This window comes from Cordyceps militaris (genome assembly GCF_000225605.1).
Source record: "Cordyceps militaris CM01 unplaced genomic scaffold CCM_S00005, whole genome shotgun sequence".
Taxonomy (NCBI): domain Eukaryota; kingdom Fungi; phylum Ascomycota; class Sordariomycetes; order Hypocreales; family Cordycipitaceae; genus Cordyceps; species Cordyceps militaris.
The window spans coordinates 1,090,353-1,111,662 of record NW_006271973.1 but is presented as its reverse complement, the minus strand read 5'-3'; the positions used below and the strand labels follow the sequence as shown (position 1 = coordinate 1,111,662).

At 54.0% G+C, this 21,310-nt stretch overlaps 7 protein-coding genes across 7 annotated transcripts; 5 read left to right on the top strand and 2 right to left on the bottom strand.

Annotated features, from left to right (window-relative positions):
- Nucleotides 1-3,571: 3,571 nt before the first annotated feature.
- CCM_06729 (kinetochore protein fta4, putative) lies at nt 3,572-4,393 on the top strand (the record flags this gene model as incomplete). Its single annotated transcript, XM_006671870.1, has 2 exons — nt 3,572-3,896; nt 3,966-4,393. 2 exons carry the CDS (start codon nt 3,572-3,574, stop codon nt 4,391-4,393), a joined length of 753 nt encoding a protein of 250 aa, XP_006671933.1.
- A 536-nt stretch (nt 4,394-4,929) lies between these two features.
- On the top strand, nt 4,930-7,889 carry CCM_06728 (dioxygenase, putative; the record flags this gene model as incomplete). Its single annotated transcript, XM_006671869.1, has 5 exons — nt 4,930-4,950; nt 5,009-5,152; nt 5,420-5,549; nt 6,086-6,225; nt 6,276-7,889. 5 exons carry the CDS (start codon nt 4,930-4,932, stop codon nt 7,887-7,889), a joined length of 2,049 nt encoding a protein of 682 aa, XP_006671932.1.
- Nucleotides 7,890-8,146: 257 nt separating this feature from the next.
- CCM_06727 (uncharacterized protein) lies at nt 8,147-9,829 on the bottom strand (the record flags this gene model as incomplete). Its single annotated transcript, XM_006671868.1, has 1 exon — nt 8,147-9,829. The coding sequence occupies one exon, from the start codon at nt 9,827-9,829 to the stop codon at nt 8,147-8,149; it is 1,683 nt and encodes a 560-aa protein (XP_006671931.1).
- Nucleotides 9,830-10,171: 342 nt separating this feature from the next.
- CCM_06726 (Peptidase M20D) lies at nt 10,172-11,525 on the bottom strand (the record flags this gene model as incomplete). The annotated part of the gene is made up of 3 exons (XM_006671867.1): nt 10,172-11,004; nt 11,055-11,198; nt 11,255-11,525. 3 exons carry the CDS (start codon nt 11,523-11,525, stop codon nt 10,172-10,174), a joined length of 1,248 nt encoding a protein of 415 aa, XP_006671930.1.
- Nucleotides 11,526-12,964: 1,439 nt separating this feature from the next.
- CCM_06725 (C6 transcription factor) lies at nt 12,965-15,096 on the top strand (the record flags this gene model as incomplete). The annotated part of the gene is made up of 7 exons (XM_006671866.1): nt 12,965-12,980; nt 13,085-13,289; nt 13,412-13,787; nt 13,842-14,340; nt 14,395-14,593; nt 14,682-14,962; nt 15,059-15,096. The coding sequence occupies 7 exons, from the start codon at nt 12,965-12,967 to the stop codon at nt 15,094-15,096; spliced, it is 1,614 nt and encodes a 537-aa protein (XP_006671929.1).
- Nucleotides 15,097-16,205: 1,109 nt separating this feature from the next.
- Nucleotides 16,206-16,832, top strand: CCM_06724 (uncharacterized protein; the record flags this gene model as incomplete). Its single annotated transcript, XM_006671865.1, has 1 exon — nt 16,206-16,832. The coding sequence occupies one exon, from the start codon at nt 16,206-16,208 to the stop codon at nt 16,830-16,832; it is 627 nt and encodes a 208-aa protein (XP_006671928.1).
- Nucleotides 16,833-17,672: 840 nt separating this feature from the next.
- CCM_06723 (decapping enzyme Dcp2, putative) lies at nt 17,673-20,923 on the top strand (the record flags this gene model as incomplete). Its single annotated transcript, XM_006671864.1, has 3 exons — nt 17,673-17,763; nt 18,271-18,354; nt 18,417-20,923. 3 exons carry the CDS (start codon nt 17,673-17,675, stop codon nt 20,921-20,923), a joined length of 2,682 nt encoding a protein of 893 aa, XP_006671927.1.
- Nucleotides 20,924-21,310: the final 387 nt, after the last annotated feature.

The following is a 21,310-nucleotide window of genomic DNA, read 5'->3' as shown; positions in this document are numbered from 1 at the left end:
AGGCCAGTTACCCTGCGTGCTCTGCACCGCGCGCTTGGAAGGGCCGGAGCGTTCAACCCCAATAAAGCCATACGGGTCTCTTCTGTGGGTGAATATCTTTAGGTCTGAGACCTGAGCGTCGATTTCGACCCTCTGCTCGGGGTTGATGCCATCATAGTAAGATGTACACTCGGGGAAGTTGCCCGTCACGGCGACTTCGTCTTGCCACACAGCATCAACGTCGGCGCAAAGAACAGGAACAGCGGTAGCGGTGGCAGCAAGAAGAGCGGCGACAAGGCCAACTCGGCGCATAGTGCTTTGATGCTAGAATAAAGGAGTTAGTGGTAGGCTCGACAGCGTAGTCAGACATATCTACTCACCATGCTGTAGTGTAGAAAGAAGAGATCAATGGATATACAGCAGAGTCGAGTCTTATAACGCTGCCGTGATCAGAGTATTGAGAAAGTTCTGCTGGTAGAAGTGAATGAGTGCTGATATCGGAGGAGAGAGTAAGTCTGAAGCTGAGGACGAGGTAGGCCTTTAATACAAGGACGGGGCGGCACAGCCCTGCCGGAGGCTACAAGATCAAGCTAGGATCAATCTTTCAGAACAGGCCGGACAGGCTGACAGGCAATGGCGGAAGCCGTCTGTTCCCATGGCCCACGCCCACAAGCTGCCGTGTATCTAAATGTGGATGAAGCTAAAATGGCGGTGGTGCCGGGCCATGACGAGATTGTGCTGACGCGCCGTGCCTTGCCGGCGATGTCTCATTGGAAAATTTATTGGGGGACTCGAGAGCGGGCGTTTAAGAGTGCCGTGAGGCAGATTTCCTGTACAGGTTACAAGAATAGACAGTCATCATGAGAGCATTCCTGGCGACGCCTCTCGTGTGTTGCATGAAGGCTTCCCTGCCTCAACCTGTTGGCCGTTGACTGGACATTGCGGGCGGTGCCGGATGGCTTCGGATATGGGCAGCACTCGCTACATCTTCATTGTGTCCGATGCGTTTTTCTAAAACGAACCGGTAGTGTGTCCGTAGTCCGTTCCGTGGCGAGTCCGGTTGTCTCTGGCGTATTCCAATCACGAAACAAACAAAGTCAGACTTCGGATGCATGACTGCATCGAACCCCCGTCGCCGCAGACTAAAATTGCTTGCTCTGTGTCCGTAAGGCTCGGAGAGATCGGACCAGCTTGGTTTGTCACCGGGCTGAGAACAGGTGAGATGTGTGAAAAGGCCCCAAGATCTGTTTTTTTCTTGGTGCCTTGTCAGCTTTTCGGCCTAGAATAGCACGGCAGGTTTGGCAGGTAGGATCTCACCTGAGGGTACCTCAGTAAGTTCGGCGGAGGGTGGCATCCCGAAGCTGATGCTCCCCCACTAATTCCCAATGTACACCGGGCGCGCCGCGCTGGGAATTGCTTCAAAATCGATCGCGCCGTGCTGGGAATTGCTTCAAAATCGATCGCGCCGTGCCGGGAATTCGCGCCCGCTGGAAATTGCTGCACCGCTGGAAATTGCGGGAATTGCTTCACACAATTGCACGGGCGCTGGAAATTGCCGAAACAATTGACTAATCCCGTCAGATCGCCACAGCGCCTGGGGCAGGCAGGCTGGCCAACAAAAGTGCCCTACGCTGGTGAGCTGGCGTTAGTAGGTAGTCGTGGTCAGCAGCATCCGCTGTCGGCCCAGGGCTGGGCTGTGTTGCACGTCGATACATGCATACTCCGTGCATGGCGCCCATGTGTCGTGGTGACATGATGCGACAGGAAACAGGGGAAAGAACGTCATCGTAACTTGCCGAGTAGTCTCCATTATTCACTAATAAATAAGCCTTGTGCGACGGCGTCAGCGGGCAGAGTCATATTCTGAGCCGTGGCAACCGCTGCTCGGCATTCGCCGTACAAGGACTTGCGCCTGACACAGGAATTGGACTTTCGTGCTGACTGTCCGGTAATGACCGCTTCATGAAAACATCACTATTTGTCGATGAATGCAGTAGCATCCTTCCTCGCGATCCTTCAGTTGGAAGAATACGCCCCCGCCCGCCACTTATGTAAGCTGTGTCGTTGTATGAAGACTCCCACCGTCACAAAAACAGGTCACAATGAGGCAACGGTGGGTATGAGATGCAGTCACAGTCAAGTCCCAATTGGTGTCTCACCCGCACCTCACGTTTGCGCCCGCCAAAGGATCGGAGGCTTCCACTGCGAGGGGCGGTCACGGGTCGGGCCATATGCATGTAAGCTCCTGCCAGTCACACGCAATGTAGCCTTCACCGCCGACGCTTAGTAAATGGCCGTAGGCTGACTAGTTATACGCGGGCGGCAACGTTGCTGACGGGCGTTGGCCAGCTGAGGCGGTTCGCCGCGATAACTCCTGCTCGTATATGTAGGCGACTGGACTTGCTCGTTCATATGGCGGTGGCCCCAACAGTATATTGGCCTCATGCGGCCAGAATAAGTGTCCACAGTGAATCCTTCCTCGCAACAGAGACGGAAGTAGCGGTGCGAGTATAATTTGGATTTTATTCTCTGCTCCAAGCGGGCTATCAGCGGATGTTTCGCTGGTACTCGTATCCGAAAGACTGTCCGAGAAATGAAATGACTTGGTTCGTCCCCTCGCTGTTCACCTGAGCGAGAGTATAAGTTCTAGGAGCACTAGTTCCGTAACCGCCAATCCATACTCAACGGCTATGAGCTCTTGGCGCCACTCTCTAGACGTCAAGGGGAGAGTTGGGATGAAAATAACAGTCACTTTGCGCACTCGCTGCAAGACTTCGGTCAACCTCGGTATTGTGCATTCAAACCCTGGTCGTTTTAGAAACGAATGCTGCAAGTCTCGCTGAACACGGGCACATTGAGATTGTAAACGCTTTTTATGTGATGTGTCAAGATTTCTTGGCGAACTACTACCAAGTGCAGCTCTAGACGGCACAAACAGTCCTAACAGCATACTGTGTAATTCGTACTCTGCATCTTATTATGTATACAAGTTCAACACCGAAGAGCGTGACATTTGAGCAGCCGCGCGTAAAATGTAAGATAAGGTCGCTCAATCCGGTTAATTTATACGGCTCCTAACAGGACGGGTTCACTGTAAGCTGACAGGACTAGTCAAAAACAAGGCAGCAATCCAGCTCAAAGATGAATAACTAGGCAAGTCGTCATTGTTACATGGTAACTGTTTTCTATCGCTTCGGCTATTTTCGCCTGCCACGTCTTGTAACGGTGTAAATGCATCTAGCGTCATTTATAGTGATGGGTTTACATGGACACGACGCCAACATAGGTAGTGCTAGTGACTATCACCAATCGTCGAATCGACTAACAACACGCTTTAGGACAAGGAAAATCAGACTCTGCATGATCAGAAATGAATCTGCACGTCCTTGAGAACATTTGACTGTCGTTTTCGCACGGCAAATTTTAAGCGCGTACGAGTAGGTGTGTACCCCAGTGGCGAGCAAAGTGGTGGTGGGCTGCCTCGCCCAACCCGATATTAGAGCCGCCTGCCACGCGGGGCGAGTGCTGCTTCCCAGCACACACGCGACTTCGTCAACCGCACACACCAACACAAATTACCACTGCCATCGCGATGGACGTTTCGGCGCCGACTATTCCTGCGAGGAAGCAGGCTTTCATCACAGCGCAAATTACTCTGCTCTCGCAGCCTGTTGCCCCGTCGCGCGCCTGGCGCGCCACAAACGACGCGTCCAACACGCCCATCCGACGACGTATGGTGGACGATGCCGTCTTTGAGTTCAACCGCATCGTTGACGAGCACTGCCAACGCGCATATGCGCCTCAGGCCAGCCGAAATCTAGCGGAACGGATCAGCACCATCTACATTGGACAGATGGACCGCCGAGAAGGCGGCGCAGATGACGTCGATGGAGGTGTTGGCAAGGAGGTAGATTTGGGTGCGTCTCACGCAAACACTAACTCGATTGCTTTTGCTAACTTTTTTTTTTCTCACTTCGTTTCAAAAGCCAACGATGGCACCATTGAGTCACTCCCCGTTTCTTGGCCGTCGGAAGAAGAAGCTGTAGCCAAACCCGAGGACGCGCAAACGTACGCCCGGTCCGTCTCCCGCCTGGCCGAGCTCAGCAAGGAGCGGCAGCAGGTCCAGCTCCGCATGGAAAAGCTCCGGCGGCTACAGTCCGCGATTCAACCGCTGCGCACATCGGAGTCGGGCAAGGGCGTACAAGAAAACTTGGTCACCCGCGCGGGGGCCATGGAGAGGGAGCTGGAAAAGATGCGCGACCTGCTTGGTCGCGTAGCTGGCCGTGTTGACCGCCTTCGAGATGCGAGCGCCAATGCACGTTCGAGAGATTTAGTGGATGTGGACGAGCTGCGGACATCGAGGAAGAGGGCTGTGGATGATTTCCTCGCCGATTCCAAGGTGTTTCCGGGCTGAGCCTCACAACCGCAGACACCCGTTGCTAGAGCGTGAGTTTATATTCTTCCGGCGAGCGCTTTCGCAGCCATCTGATCATTTCACCAGCCGGTGACAGATGCCGGCGCCCTCCGCTGTCCGGGACCCTGAAGAAAGACGCCGACCGCCTCGCAAGAATCACGCACTTCTGCACGGCTGAAACCGCTGGCTGGTTTGTGTTATGCATAACAACCATGTGGTGTCACCGAAGCGGACGCGACGCAGTATAAGACCAGGCGCCATGCTCGTTCAGCTACGATGCAGACGGCGACAGGCAGTGGCAAAGAGTACGATTTTAGCGGACGGAGGATTCCGATGAACCCTGAATGCAAGGGTTCCGACGCATTCCAATGCAATTCATATTAGTGGCGTCGAATTCAATACACGCTTGGTCGTTTGTGGCGAGGTTTAGCGAGCGCAGTCGTGGCCGGCTTCTGTCCTCCAATTAGCGTCGCTCGCGCCATCCACGTCCTTTGCGAGCCAAGAGGTATCCAGTTCTAAAACGGAGGGTCAAAGACATGTTATCCGCCGTCCCGTGGGTAAATATAAGCCTACACTTCCCATCTCTCTTTTGCGACTATTCTTTTGGCCCCCCAGATCAAGCACTCTATCAACAGCGCAGTAGCGGGTGAGTACGAGCGACAATCACCGCGGTCATCCCATCACAGCTCCCGCGCGACGAGCCAAAGCGGCGCCAACACGGCTTCGGCTAGTCGTCGACTGCAGGCTGGCAGATTTCGAGTACGTGCATAAAGGAAAACATCACCGCAGTTCAGTGGGATGTATGTTTTCACGTCATTTTTCATTGATGGTGCGCCCTGACATGTCATGCAACATGGTGGAAGCAACTATCAGCTAACTAACCACCAAGCCACAGACACAGCAGCATCACCATATGACAGCAGTGCCCTTGTATTGCCTCCCGGCCAGCGTGGCCAGCATACATAGACACGCTAATGATAACCCTCTTTTCGCGGACTCGGGAGCTTTTTAAAACTTTGTTCCCAGTTTACCGTTCCGAGGCTTATCAAAGCTTATGCTGACCTTTTCGCTTACGCTGGTCCGTCGTTCGTCGCCGATCGCCAACACCTGAACACTTGCACCAACCCCTCCCCCATTCCTAGATTTCGGAATCCCTGTCGGTCTCCTGGATGTGTTCTCTGGCACAAGAAAATATATGAATAATATATATATCACTTCGCCCGGCTGTCGTCTCGCGTCTCCGACGTCTGTACGCCCCCATCATTTCGCCAAACCCCCTGTCAGCTGCGTCTCTATCGTATCACCCGCCTCACGTCTCGGCATTCTATTTCCATCTCACGAAATTATCGGCTACTTATCTCAGCTCTCAGGCCTCTCGCCAGCCCACATTGTCCGCTATCGCTGCCTTTCCAGCTATCACTCCCGATATATTGGTGCCAGATTCGGGCGCCAGGGACTCCGCATTTCGTTCAATTGGTGTTACACGGAATTATTTTTATATTCTTGTGTGGGATACCCGATCAAATTGCTCATCGGACTTCTCTTTTGTCATACATTGACTCCCGTGCTTCCCCACGCGTTATCCGGACATCTGCCTCGGCATCGCTTATCGCTCGCTTGTCACCTGCATATCAGCTTATCTTCATATTGAGGCCTATTTACGCAAAGAACTTCATTTCGATTCCCTCTCAGTTCGAAATAGAAGCCCCAAGATGGCACTCAACGGCCCGGGTATCACCTTGCGAAAAGCTACCGACGAAGGCGAAGATGTGGCCGATTTTCATGACAACAGACTCCAAGAGGGTTGGAAAGAATGGCCCAATGAATCTGGTGTAAGTGTTATTTTATGGAATTATTTCTTATGCTTACATCTTACTTCCAGTTTGAAGGACTTGAAGAGCACCGTGGCCCTATTGAGCTAAAAGTCAGAGGTTCAATTCCAGCATGGACTGCCGGCTCTCTTTACCGTACCGGTCCCGGTCAGAGTTCTGTTGAGACCGATAGCAAAGGCACCTACAACATCAGCCACTGGTTTGATGGTCTAGCACACAGTCACAAGTTTGACATTACGCCACCGAGCAAGCCGGGTGGTCGGACATCAGTCGTATATTCTTCTCGGCGGCAATCTAAGAGACTAGAGCAGCACATCAAAGAAACAGGGAAACGAACTACTCCCTCATTTGGCCAGCGCGCTGATCCATGTATGGGCATTTTCTCAAAGGTCATGGGTGTTTTTGCTCCCCGTGATCAATACAATAACAATGTTGTGCTGCTACCCAACTTCCCAGGCATCGATAAGGACCGCAAACCTACAGAACAGACTGGCCCCCGGCTTGGTTTAGACAATCTGTACATTAGCACCGATACAGCTGGTTTGCAAAAGATTGACCCCCAAACTCTTGAGCCTCTGGGGTATACCGATCAGTCAAGCCTGCACCCGGACCTGAAAGGCCCGCTCTCATGCGCACACGCGCAGCGGGATCCCGAAAACGGCGACCTGTACAACTACAATCTCGAGTTTGGGCGGTTCGGTACTTATCGGCTTTTCCGCGTCAATGCTTCCACGGGCAAAACAGAAGTGTTTGCTACGGTGTCGGAGCCGGGCATAGCTCCAGCTTATATTCACAGCTTCTTCCTGACGCCAAACTACATGGTGCTGTGCATCCCCACTACGCATCTTGGGTGGAATGGTACCAAGATATTATGGGAGCAGAGTGTTCTTGAGGCCATACGACCGTTTGATGAAAATACTCCGTGCCGTTGGCTCGTCGTCGATCGCAAAGGAAGCCGTGGCGTTGTTGCCCGCTTTTCCACACCCGCGTCCTTCTTCTTTCACTCGGTCAATTCATTCGAGGAGATAATTGAAGATGAGAATAATGAAAAACGCACTGATATTTCACTGGAGTATGTTCGTTATGACAACACAGATATCCTCAAGGGCCTTTACTATGACGTGGTTGCGGACCGAGACGACGCAGCAAAAAAGTTCTTCTTCACTGATGAACGTTACAAAAAGGGCCACGTCCGCCTCGTGCGGTATCGCTTTCGCCTGCCCCGTGACGGCACTCTGCAAACCAAGGAGGAAGCCGAAACTGCCACCGGCGAGGAGGTGCTTTCCATACCGGCTCCGCACTCTGGCGACCTACCGATTATCAACCCACGAATGGTGCATAAGCCTCACCGCTATGTATACGCCGTGACCGGTCGCGGTATCAGCTCGTTCTTGGACTGTCTGGTCAAGACGGACGTGCAGACGCGTGAAGCCCTCATCTGGTGTGGAGAAAAGGGACATACTCCTGGGGAGCCTGTGTTTGTGGAAAGACCGGGAGCGACAGAGGAGGATGACGGTGTGCTGTTGAGCGTAGTGCTAGACGGTTTCTCCAAGACATCGTATCTGCTGTGCTTGGATGCGAAGTCGTTTGAAGAGGTAGGCCGGGCAGAGGCAGATTTTCCGATTGGGTTTGGCTTTCATGGACATTACCAGAGCCAGCTGTGAACAGGCCGAAGGATGAGATGCTTCAATTTCGCTCCGTGGGATATATTTTGACATGAAAAGTCGGTGGATTTCGAGCATTTATGCGTTAAGCTGCATTGATGGATTTGAATAGTGAAATCCAACAGTTTTTAGAGCTTCGTATACGACAGAAACGGCAGGACAGGATAGAAAACTGTTAGGTTCCGCCCAAACATGAGTCACATTACTACTCAGTATCACATTTAGCATTGAGTCTATGTATATGCCATCGTTCGTGATCAAAATATCCGCCACAACGAATCTGATGGCTTTCCAAACTTGAACTGCCCATACCAGCGGCATAGTGGCCACATGATGAGCAGACAGAGCGCCCAAACGCCGAAAAAGCCGAATACGCTATCAATGACTTTATTCGATATCAGCCCCGTTGACGGCCCCTCTTGGTCAGTGTCGTGACCAAAGAGGGCGCACATGATCCCGCCCGTGAGAAACACGACGGGCATGTGCACCACATAGAAGAAGAGCGACGTCGTGCCAAAGTCGAGGACGACGCTGAGCCACCTCTTCGCAAAGGCGACTGGAATCTGCTGCAGACCTGCCAGCAGGAAAAAGTTGGCCGCCAGCGTGAGCGCCCAGAAGGCCACGTCCGGCGGGTACTTGATGGTGTAGAAAAAGGCCGCGGGCGACACGAGGTACTGGTTCGTGTCCGGACGCGCCATGTTCTCGGGCGTCTGCAGGCAGTGCTCGGAGAGGTTGCCAAAGTGCAGCAGCCGCGTGAGCACGAAGACGACGGTAAAGACGAGGCCGGCGCCGACGTGGTAGAGCAGGCTGCGGGTAGATGTCCGCGCCCCGGAGCGCACGACGATGCGGCCGTAGAGGACGCCGACAATGGCAAAGGACAGCCACGCGAGCGGGGGGAAGACGGACAGCACGCCGGGACCGCTGGTTTCCCAGAACCAGAGGCGCAGCCACCAGTACTTGTCCATCTTTCGGTCATCCCAGCCGGGCGCGCGGCTCACCGTGACAGCGGCGCTATCAAAAATGTCAGACTTTGTGACGGCGCATTGGCCGTGGTTTTGCGAAAGCCAAATATTCCAGAATATGGCGACCACGCTGAAAATGACAAGAAGGACGTTATGTAAATGCCAGGAAATGCTCGCGGCCTTTTCCTCTGCGCGGCTCCTCTGTGGCCGGCCGGCTTGTAGCAGCGGCTGCTCGGCGTCCGAGTCGCTGTCCTGCGTGCACGCCGCCGTCTCGTCAAGGACGGTCGCGAGCCGGCCGGTGAGCCAGCCCTCCGCCTCATCCACGGCGAGCCAGACGAGGCCGGCGAGAAAGTAGTCGACAGCCAGCGCAAAAAGCACAATGTTGAGGAACCAGAGCTGGCCGCCCGTCAGCACGAGGCTGTGCGCGACCATGACGAGCGCGAGCACGGCCATGCGCAGCGCATAGTAGCGCAGTAGTCGGGCGGCGGCCCAGCCCTGGCGGCGGCCGCGCGCGCGGCCCAGGTACACGACACCCATGCCGAGCAGCAGCGTGAAGCCCGGCGCGCAGAGGTGGGTGAGCGAGCGCACGAGGTAGCCCGCGGGGCGGTTCCACGAGGTGACGGGCACGCCGTCCTGCTCGGCGTGGCGCCCGAGACCGTGCTCCCACGGCCGCAGCGCGATGCCGAGGTGGTCCATGGCCATGAACATCATGAGCAGCCCGCGGAGCAGGTCTGGGCCGAGGACCCGCGCGGGCGCCGCCGGCAGCTTGCCGGTGCTGTGCTGGGTCGTGGTCCCCGCGTGGCCGTTGGGTGCTTCATGTCGGATCGCGTGGTAGCTTGGGAAGGAGTTGTAGTGAGGCGCCTTGCTTCGGTGCTGGGGTGATGCTTCGGCGGGTGAGGGCTCGCGAGGGACTGTGTGGCTGGCGGCGGTAGCGGCGGCGGCCGAGGAGCCGTTGCCGGCAGGCCCGTTGGGGGACATGCGCGGCAACTTGCGACAACGTGGTTGAGAGTCGCGCGCGGTAGGCTGGGGTGCGAGGTATGCGTTGGAATCGGTACTTTGTGGTCAAGTTGCTATTAGTACTCGGTATTGAAAATAGTGAGAGGATTTAAATTTGCATTCGTCGCGAGGAAGAATTGATCCAGCGGACTTTGGAGCATCTCCGCAGCCAGCTAACTGGAGCCACTAAAATAGGCGAGGTGGGTAAGGGAAGGACTTTGCCCGAAGAAGTCTTGATTTGTAACAGTAGCTGAACTAGCTGAGTTGGATTTCACCCAATTGATTTCTGGCTTCGTCCCTTCTAATTAATACATGGCTGATTATTTACGTGCTGCGGCTGTTCTTCATATCCTGCTCCCAGGAGCGTTTGATCTCAGCCAGGAACCGCTCGTCACGCAGCACATCAATGGCTACGCCAGCGAGACCTTTGCCGACACGCAAGGCGCGGGCATACGATGCCTTGGTGCCGGCCGACTTCGCAAAGCCCGGGTTGTGCGGGCCCTGGCCGCCCGGGCCAGCTTCGATCGCGTACATGGGACTGATGGAGGGGATGGCGTGGGACACATCGCCCTGGTCGGTGCTGGCCTGGGTCTTGCCATTGGCCGCATCCTTGTCGGCATCTGTCGCGATCACATGGTCCTTGCCCAGGCCGTTGTAGTAGCGGGTAAACGCATCGGCCATGGGCCCGTTGGAGATGTGGTTCTTGTAGGCGGCGAGGTCGGTGATGGCGACCCGCGCGCCGGTGGCAAGCGCGCCGGCCTGGAAGCAGCGGATGACTTGGGCGCGCAGCGTCTCGAGGCGCGGGGCCGAGTCGGCGCGCACGGTGAACTCGCCGGCGGCGTACTTGTGGATAATGTTGGTCGCGTCGCCGCCGTGGGTGATGTAGCCCTGGATGATCTCGCCGGGGACGGTCTGCTGCCGGAGCATGGAAAAGTTGGTGTAGCCCTGGACCATGGCATCAAGGGCGTTGATGCCAAGCCACGGGTTCGCGGCCGCGTGAGCGGCGACGCCGAAATACTCAACCTTGAAGGTGGAGATGGCCGTCGTGCCCATGCGCGCCGACGACGGCTGGATGTTGGGGTGGGAGATGAGGCTGAGGTCGACCTTGTAGTCTTTGTACGCGCCGGCTTCGAGAAGTTTGACCTTGCCGCCGCCGTCTGATCTTGTCAATACGGGAAACGTGCAGGTTTGGTCAAGGGCTGCGTACTCTCCTCGGCGGGTGTTCCGTAGAGGACAATTTTGCCGGGAAGCTTCTGGGCCGCCATGACGCGCGCGGCGGCGCTGGCTCCGACGACCGACGACGTTGCAATCAGGTTGTGGCCACAGGCGTGCCCAATTCCGGGCAGGCTGTCTAAATGTTCAATATTAGCATCCGAGATCTCTCAGAGTTGCCAGCGCAATGCGCACCATATTCAGCATTGAATGACACAACGGGACCAGGGGCACCACTATCAAACTCGGCAATCCACGCAGTCTCTAGGCCATAGACGGATCTCTTGACGTTCCATCCGGGCTGTGTTTCCATAAAGGCTGTGAGGACGTCGTGGGCGAGGAATTCGTGCCAGGCGAGCTCTGGGTTGTCGTGTATCCGCTGGTTGACGGGCCAAAAGTCGGTGCCAACGGCCTCGGCTGCCGTGTCAATGTCGACGAGCGCTTCTGGGACCCTGTCAATTTGCATTCCGTCAACGGTTTCAGCTGGATGCCAAGATCAAAAACCGTTCAAGGTTCAGTGTTACAGGTGACAGTGCTGAGGGAGGGCCAGGGCCTGGTTGTTGAAAGTGTTCTAGGCCCGGAGTTGCGGCGGGGAACCTCATCGCGGGGCCTAATAAGTCGCCGCAGGAGCTGCAGCTACAGAGCGTAACAAGAAATCTGCAGAGGGCGCAGGCGGAAGCCCGGGGTAAATAGTGCAGATATTAAAACCGAAAGAAGCACGGATAGCCATGTAAATCGTCTAATCTTGTCGTCTCTTTTCTCGGTGGCGAGTCAAGCTTCTGAATTAAGAAAGATGTTCCCAGTAATGCCGCGCATCTTGGGCCGAGCGCAAGCCACGGACAGACAGCGTGAACTAGACCTGTCGAGGGTCCATTTGCGGTTGCGCTTTGAGGCAACCAGTCCGTATGATCATGTTCCTTGTTATTCTTATTCATTTCCTGGTGATGAATATGCTGTTCTTTAGCCTTGCTATTATATTACTATTTCGTATCTTTGTCCTTTTATTTCCTTGCGCTTTTCCTCTTGGTTGATACAGTGCCCAGACGACCAAGTTTCTGTGGCCATTTTCTGTCACTGTACTCATGTCCTCATTTATGATGGACTTACCCCTTACATGATATCCACATATAACCAACTCATTAATAATAAATGGACGGATCTTCCTCCTGGTATGTACATAGTGGTGTCGGCAGATGATTCCGGGTTCGGCAGCAAGGCGGCAACAACCCGCGTTGGAGAGTGATCAGCACAGCGACGGCACGTGGTAATCGATTTGGGGCATGGGTGGCATGCGCATTCAATTAAATGAAATTAAAAATGGCCAATAAATTCAGCCCTGTTGGTTTTAGTCATTTTGGTCTGTCAGCAACTGTCAGCGGGGTTTGGCGACTGTCAGTCCGTCTGTCACTGTCAGTGTCAACAGTCAACTGCTAGCTCAGTCAACTGCTAGCTCAGTCAACTGCTAGCTCAGTCAACTGCTAGCGGCAAACGGTCAACTGTCAGATGCCAATCACCTCTGTAAAATTACCTGACCAACCACCTCCTTAGTTTATCGTAATAGTCAGACCAATACCCGGACGCCATCTACCCATTTACCGCGGAATGCGTGACTTTTATCCCAGCGAAAGTTATAGTGTTATAGTGGGCATGCCCCCCGGACACTCACGGTGTTCCAGAAGCAGCTGTCAGACATTTTGGCCGCTCCGGAAACCGGAAACGGGCCGCTCGGACGAAATCCTGCCCGGAGAAAAACATGATATTCTGTAGTTACTACCTAGTTAGTTACCCTAGTAGACTTGTAATACCGGCCGCAGCATCTGTCACCAGCATCCTCGATCCCAAAAATACGGATAGCTGTCGCACTTTTGCGCTCAACAATCCTAGCCCTTGTGGCGCGTCTCAGCCATGTCGCTGGTCATGGGTCACGCCTAATACGTTTCCCAACTAACTACCGTGCTGAGCTAGTGAACAAATGGTTGCCATCCATCCCGCCGACAAGCCTTTTGCCTTTTCAAACAACTCCAGACGGAACCTTTGCGCTGCGCCACGAGAGAACCGTCCCAGCTCTTGCCCCCTCGAACGATAGACCCGCGCGTCAAGTCTTGGCATCGAAACTGTTTTTGTTTATCCTGTCCTACACCCTCCATGACAGAGAGCCAGCACCAGGCGCCGCCATCACCAACTCGTCATCCCCCGCAGACGCCGCCGCCGCGGGGCTACCCCAATTCATGTTTGCCTCCCGACTGAATCTCTCCTCTGTCAAAACCTCGCCTCGCTGCACCCATCCAAACCAGCATTCGCCATGTCGCCGGATACCCCTTCGTCCTCCTCCTCCTCCTCTTCCTCGAGCAGCTCGTCGGCGTCGCCAGAGGGCAGCGACTCCGCAGCGAGATCAAGCGACACGTCCGTCGCCACCAGCTCGCATGGCGGCCGCCAACCTCTGAGCCGACGAGGTCATTTCAAGTCGCGCATGGGATGCTTCAATTGCAAGCGACGCCGTGTCAAGTGCAACGAGCTACGGCCCCAATGCTCGCCCTGCCGTCGTCTCGCTCTCGACTGCTCCTATCCACCAACGCCTACTCCCGCCGCGAGTGCCATACGCTCCAATCCATCCATGCTTTCCATGGAAGATCTCCGCTTCTACCATCAATTCATCACCACAGCCATCCCTCCCCTCCCGCTGAAAGCGGATAGGGGCTGGATGGATTGTGCCGCCATGTCTCACGAGGTGCGTCAAGTAATCCTTCGCGCTCAGCTGCCTGCAACCACTGACCCAAAGTAGTATGATTTTCTCGCGCACGCTGTTCTCGGCCTCGGCGCTTCTCATCTCACAAGCCATACCAATGCCGACTTCACCTCACAAGCGCTACAGCACCGGCTCGTGGCAATCAAGCAGGTCAACGAGCAGCTCAGTAACCCACCCTCGAGTCAGCAGGCCTTGGACGCTATCCTCGCCGCGCTCTTTTGTCTCATCACACAAGCCTCGCTCATTGACGATGGCCTCGCCGATTACATGACCATTATTCGTGGCGGTCATCTCATCGTCATCATCATCATCGGTGACATGTCCAACTCTGTTTTTCCCGGCTTTACAGTGGAGGGACACGACAGGTTGTCGGCTGAATTGTCACGAGAAGACCAGCGAGATGATATGACGGACATGAACGAATTTTCATTTTCGCTGCGCATGCTGGAGCCTTTGTTACAGGCCCCCTATGAACACAGATATTACGGCATGATGTCGCAGATACCTCCTGCCATGCAACGATCCTCTTTACAAGGTAAGGCGCTACGCCATCCTTCTTTCTTTCACTATGCCAGCGCTAACAAGTCAGCGTGGATGATGTTTTCGAACCTCTTTCGATTTCCGGCTACATTTAGCAATGAAGAGTTCCTCGAGCTGGTCAATCCTGAAAACTACGGGTCCCGGCTCCTGCTAATACACATGTTCCTCGTCGATTATGTGATTGCTGCAATATGCCTCTCCCCCGACACGCCCATCAGAGCCCCTGCGCGAAAACATGTCATCATAAGGTGGGCGAGGAACACAACCTCGACTATACCGCATGAATACAAGCGGTACACGACGTGGATCGACAATTACTGCGACAAATTGGAGCAGACTACTGATTGTCGCCACCTTTTTACACCCTGACAGCCTCAGGAAGCAAGGTCGCATGAAGCGCCCGTGGTACCTACCCGTTGATTTATCACTATATAATAACCAATTCCCTACATGCTCGGTCTGCGAAATGCTGCCGGGGCTTTATCAACTCGCTGTGCGAGGTCAGTGCAGTGTCAGCACAAGGTCAGCGCCAGAGTCGCGTCTCACCTACATGGGCATACGTCTGGAAAGCAGCACAGACAATAACACACATGACGAAGAAATATTAGACCTTGGATGTAAGAAATATTTTTTTTGGCTGTATATTACACGAATAAATGAATCGGATTTTGATCATTGCGTACCCCCCTTCGCCAGATCTTCCATCGCTGTAGGCAAGCCGGTCTGTGCCGGTCCATGGACCGCTCCGTAGTTATTAGTATTGTCAAAGCACGAGCAGGCACCTCTACAGAACTTCATGAAAACTACCTCCTACATACCTATACCTATCCATCTATGTCTTTGCAGAATGAACCATTGAATCCAATATCCACTTCACCCCGGCTTCAGCCCACTGTACCCACCACCAGCGGGGCGAGCCAGGGCACGCACCGTGCGGTCCTCCACCAATACGGGTCTGACCGCAGCATTCATAAGAGCAAATAAGAAACCCGCCGCCATCAGCATCCAACAGTTCATCTGAAGGGCGCATGGTTTGGTGGTCTAGTGTAAGTAAAATCGACCTTGAGTCAACACGATCAGCGGCTAATAACCATCCAGGGTATGATTCTCGCTTAGGGCCTTCACCCTGAGTCAAATATGCGAGAGGTCCCGGGTTCAATCCCCGGCCAGACCCTTTTTTTTTGCCGTTTTCTTCGATTTTGGAAGTAGGCGATGGTGCTGGAGACTGAACATTCTTTTGGACGAGGTTCGGATTTGGATATGCGGTTATGCAGGCTTTTATTTTTTCTTGAAAAGTGGAAATGGGAAGTGTCTGTGACAGTGAAATGCATATTTCCTGTAAAGTGTAAATGTGGCTGCCTAGTTTTCGGTTGGCGGCCTGCATTGTGTAAGTGGCCTACTAGTCAGTATCGGAAGTTTCAGCGTACTTTGCCTTGTTGGTATAATTCCCCATATAATAGTTTCTATTCTTCAGATATAAAGCTATCATTCAGGAGACGCTTCTCTTTATTGTTGGCGCAAGTGGCTACTGGTATTGGTTGTACGTACAGTATATTTCAAACCTCATTAGCCAGCTGTTGGGTGATGACAAGATGGCAAAAGTCGATTAACGGCTGTGGATTCATTTTGCCACTGGCAGACTTTAATATTTAGTTGGATTTGTAGGATAAAAATAATAAAATACCGCTGCCGCCCTTCTTCCATTCTTCGATATTCCTTCCAACTCAAACCATCATCCTCAGATTTCCAAAGGAGCTTGCAACTCAAACCACACAGGCCGTACTACTCTCACTTATTTCTCGCAACTCTGACTATACCTTGATGCCAATACCAATTTCAGAGGCACAATAAAAGCGCAAAATGAAAACCTCCGTCGCTACTGCCACTCTCGCGGCTCTCACAAGTGCTGACCCCTCTACCTTCGTCAAAAACACCTTCTCTACTGTCTACACCACAGCTTCTCCAATAGTCACCCCTTCTCCTCCTGTTATGCTCAAAGAGACCTCTTCCCGTCTCTTTTTTGACTCCGCCACTATTTCTCAGTCAGATGCAGTCAGCCCTCGCCTCCAGGACAGAGCCATCTCCTGGCCTTCCAGCTTTGAGCAGTTCGGCAAGCCTACGCATACGCCCACGACCTCCTCAACTGCTCACTGCAAATCCCGAGCCGACCAATGGCCTAGCGTCTTCGAGCAGTTCCCTTCTAAGTCCGGGAACAAACCCGAACATAAGTCTCAGACGGCTACTAAGCCCCCCTTCATTCCGGACCCCAACTGCGCGCACCCTCCGCATATCTTCATCCCACCTCCCTCCATTCCAGATCCTTGGGGCGCGCACCCAGAGCGTATCTCCGTCACGTTTACTACCAGCGCCGAAACTCCAGCAACTACTACTGCCATTGACATCACCACTGCTATTGTTGGGGCTTCGGAGCAGGCTCACACAACAGTTCGGGGTGCAACGATGCCTTCTGACGGTGGCTGGGAGTAATATACAGGAGTTTCCTGTACGTGAGTTACTACAAAGGGGGGGGGGGGGGGTTGAGAATTCACTGATATATTAATCATCTGGACAGCGAATGAAAACCCGAAAGAGGGTCAAAGACGAGAGACGAAATTTGAGCCGTAGTCATTGGATCCCGTGGGACTCGGCGTGAAGCACGCAAGTCGCTACCCCGGAATTATTCTTTCAATCTGTATGGTCCTGCTCCTAGACCCAGCGCAATATATCTTATAGCCACCCAACTCCAGCTTCGACCATGGTTAGCCCCATGTCGGTCATAGTCGTATATGTTGGCAGAAGCAATCCTCCGTGGCTCTCAGCCACGTGAGAGTTCCCAGCCCTCTGCATCTTCAGGCAGTATAGCGGCCACAGTACGCATACAATAGCAATTGCAGTCAATCTATCAGTTCTCTCTCACTCGCTTACACCACTGTGCTCAGTCACCTCAACGACAGGATCTTGCTCTGTACCGTCACAACATGCCACGTGGTAAATAACCACAGAGCACTGCCAGCAGCATCATGACCACTATCAGATCTGCGGACATGATAAGACATCTGTTTTTTTTTTTTTTGAGGCTACAAATTCCTGGAAATTGTATTTCAAGGCCGAGCACGTCAATAGAATTGCTAATCGCAACAGTGACACTGCGGTATGCCGAAGCAATGAGCAGTTCGCAGTTGGAATTGTGATAACAGAGTAATGACCTTAATAGTTTTCATGCAATCTTTCGAATAGGATATCAACAATCTGTTAAGGTTGCCATAGAGGAGATATGACAACTCAGATAACAAGAGACCCAAGACTCTGTGACGAAGAGGAAGCCCCATGCCAGAGGTCAAGATCAGGACAGAATTGAGCACCAGCGAGAATAGCACAAGTAGTACACAGGATACGATAAATATACCCCAAGCCCCCGGTAATTGTTTTTTACGCGTCCAGAAATGAAAGGTCATGCAATGAAACTAAGGTGACATCTCGAGAATGTTGGCGGGTGACGGTCAGCGCCAGCTGCAAACCGTTATTGCTTCTCAATTATTTGCTGCGACTCCTTGAATAGACGCCGCCATTAGGTCTGCCCGTTGTGTCACTCATGTCTTAGCTGCGCCAACATGATGCCCTCGCAATAATCTGTACTATGATTCACTCTTCTGAAGCGATACCCTGAATGACAGAGTACAATTTTAGACTCTAGGCGCGTATTCAAGCCAGGTCCCAGCAAGTAAGTGTTCGCTTTCCCCTTTTTGGCATTTTCTTCTTCAATTTACATGGACATCACATCACACCACTACACCGCCACAATTGGGCATCATATTTCATGCGTGGCTGATGCACAGTCGCCCAACCACTAACTAATATTAGGTAGCCTCCAGTGCAGTCCATTACTCCACACGGCTGCACAGCCACAGTTGACGCACCTGTTTAGCCCAAAGCTCCAAGTCCAAGGACATGCTTCATCTCCAACTCCCACACCCAACGATGGCCAGCCCCCCAATGCAGCTGGAAGATTGTGAGCAAAACCTGTCGTCGGCCTTTGCGCCTCTCGTCATAGCTAATGATGTACCTTTCCAGGGCTTGATGACCTCTGCGTGAGGTTCATCATCAATCTTCCGGAAGAAGACTTGTCGTCCGTCGAGCGAATATGCTTCCAAGTCGAAGAAGCCCAATGGTTCTACGAAGATTTCATCCGACCGCTGGATCCCTCCCTGCCATCCATGCCCCTGCGCAGTTTCTTCCTGCGCATCTTTCAACACTGCCCTCTACTCCAGTCCTTTTCTGCCAAAGATCACCTGGCCGCGTTTGACAACTTCCTCCAGTACAAGACGCGGATCCCGGTCCGCGGTGCCATCCTGCTCAACCATGACATGGATTCGGTGGTGCTCGTCAAGGGCTGGAAAAAAGGCGCCAACTGGAGTTTTCCCCGTGGCAAGATCAACAAGGATGAGGACGACCTAGATTGCGCCGTGCGCGAGGTGTACGAAGAAACCGGCATGGACCTACGCGCCCATGGTCTCGTCCCCGCCAACGGCAAGACAAAACACATTACAATCGTGATGCGCGAGCAACAACTGCGACTCTACGTCTTCCGCGATGTCCCCATGGACTACAACTTCCAGCCGCAGACGCGCAAAGAAATCAGCAAGATTTCGTGGTATAAGCTGTCCGAGCTCCCGACGTTCCGAAAAAAGAATGCGCAAAATCAAAACGAGCCCGTCGTTGGCGCCAATAAGTTTTACATGGTCGCGCCATTCCTGGTGCCACTCAAGAAATGGGTCACGGCGCAGAAGCGGCAAGAGGAGAAGCACGCCGCCAGCCTGCATTATCATGCAGGCCACGCACAGCTTTCTGTCGACGAAGGCCACACCGAGGACGAAACCTATGTGACGGATCAAGGTGCGGACCCTCTTCAGCAAGTCACCTCTATTGCTAGCCTCGATGGAGCCACGAAGGAACTGCAAAGACTGCTCAAGATGCAGCCGCCGACGCAAGGCCTACAACCCGCCTTGACCCAGGAAGACAAAGGCAGCGCTCTTCTGTCTATCCTACAGTCGAACGAGTCTGTCGCGCCCTCAAATTCTCTGCAGCATGGGGTTGAGATACCTCATACACCGCAAGACCTCGTCATGGTGAACCCGCCGCAACCGCAGAACCCCCACCACCACCATAATTACCAGCAGCAGCCGATGTCGTTACACATCAACTTGCACCATGAGCCGCCACAGTTCCCTCTCCCTCAGGGCGGCGCCAACGTTCCACAGCATTTCCAGCAGCCGCAGTATCCAGTCCAGGCCGTGCGACATGGTCATCCTGGTGCCCCTCACCACCAGCCGCAGAAATCTATCCCTCTTGTCCATCCGCAGCCACTGCCGCCCCAGGTCCAGCGCGCCATGTTCAACAACAGTGCATTTCAGGAAGCCGCAGCCAAAGGCAATGCCGGCATGCCTCACTCTCCATATCAGCAGTGGCAACAGCCGAGCGCGCCTCAGGGTAACGTGCCCCCGCCACAGCAGCAGCAGCGAGCGCCGCCGATGCAGCTCACTGGACAATCCATGGCTCTCCTCAACGCTTTCAAGAGAGAGCCTTTGGGACCTCAGCAACCGCCTATTCCGCCTATTTCATCTATACCGTCTATGCAGCCGCCTATGCAGCAGCATCAGCAACACGTGCAGGTGGTTGAAACGGTCAACATGTCTACTATCGGTCCTGCTGGTCAGAGCCTTCCGCCACCACCTCCGTATAGCCAGTACCCGGCACAACAGCAACAGCGACCTCCCCAGGCCGCCATACCCAGCCATACGATGCCGCCCCAGCAGCAATTCAACGCTCGCCGCCCGGTCCCGGAGCAGCCAGATTTGCCGCCCAGTATGCGGATCCCTCCTCCTGTCGTCGATCAGCACAGAAACGCGCTACTTGGTATGTTCAAAAAGGCAGGCCCACAGTCTCCCATTCCGCAGTCTTCACAGCAGGGGCAGCCCCCCTTGCCGCTGGGTTTCATCCCTGAGCTCTCATCGCCGTCGCAGCGCAAGCCAGCGGCCGATGAACCCGTCGAGCTCGCTATGGGCAACCTGTCCATGCAACCACCGCCAGGCAACAGTCACTCCCAGTACCCGTCGCAGCCTAGCCCTACGCAGCATCGCACCAACAACCTCGTCGCAGCACCGCACGGGGGCGTAGCTGCACAGTATGCCGCGTACGCCTCACAGAGCCACCAGCCTCAGCAGCCCTCTCCCCTCGCGCAGCCTTCCGTTCTTGCCCCGGTCGGCGCCGACCAGAAGCGCCAGCTGTTGTCCCTCTTTGGCGGTGGTGGTGCCGGTGCCGGTGCCGGCGGCAAGCCCGCAGCGCCGCAACTGCAGGCGCGATCACCCCTCGGAAGCACCATCCATGAGATGGGCAACGGAAACCCCGCGCCGCGCGACATCTCACGCTCTCGACTGGCATCTCTCACTTCCACTGCCGTTTCTGGCGAGCCTAGTTCAGGTAACGCCTCGCGCCGTGGCAGCCAGACGCCCATCTCGCCGGCGGATGAGAGCTTTTTGCTCGGATATCTGCAATCCGTCACTAATACTGCGTCGCGATGAGCTTTGCGGGTGGCTTTGCGGGTGGCTTTGCGTCTGGAGAATTTGCGTTATTTCTTGTTTTCTTCTCGTTGGCGGAAATCGGGCTTGGGTGTAGTTATTATTCTGCAACGAACTCAGACAAATTGTGAAAAACGGTTAGCGCAAGGGTTACTGCATTTGTACAGCTCTTATTCATAATTCTCTCGACCTTTTTGTTATTATTGTTACTGCATGAGGAGGCGAGAAATGGTGGCCAAAGCCTAAGTTCTTTGGCAGTGCTTTGGTCGGCTGGATTGGGCAGAACAGGATTATATACCATGGAAGAAGTAAACATATCAGGAGATCAGGGCTGATGGGGAGGAGCAGAATTTTTACCGGCCATTATTAACTCAGCAGTAGTTTCTAATA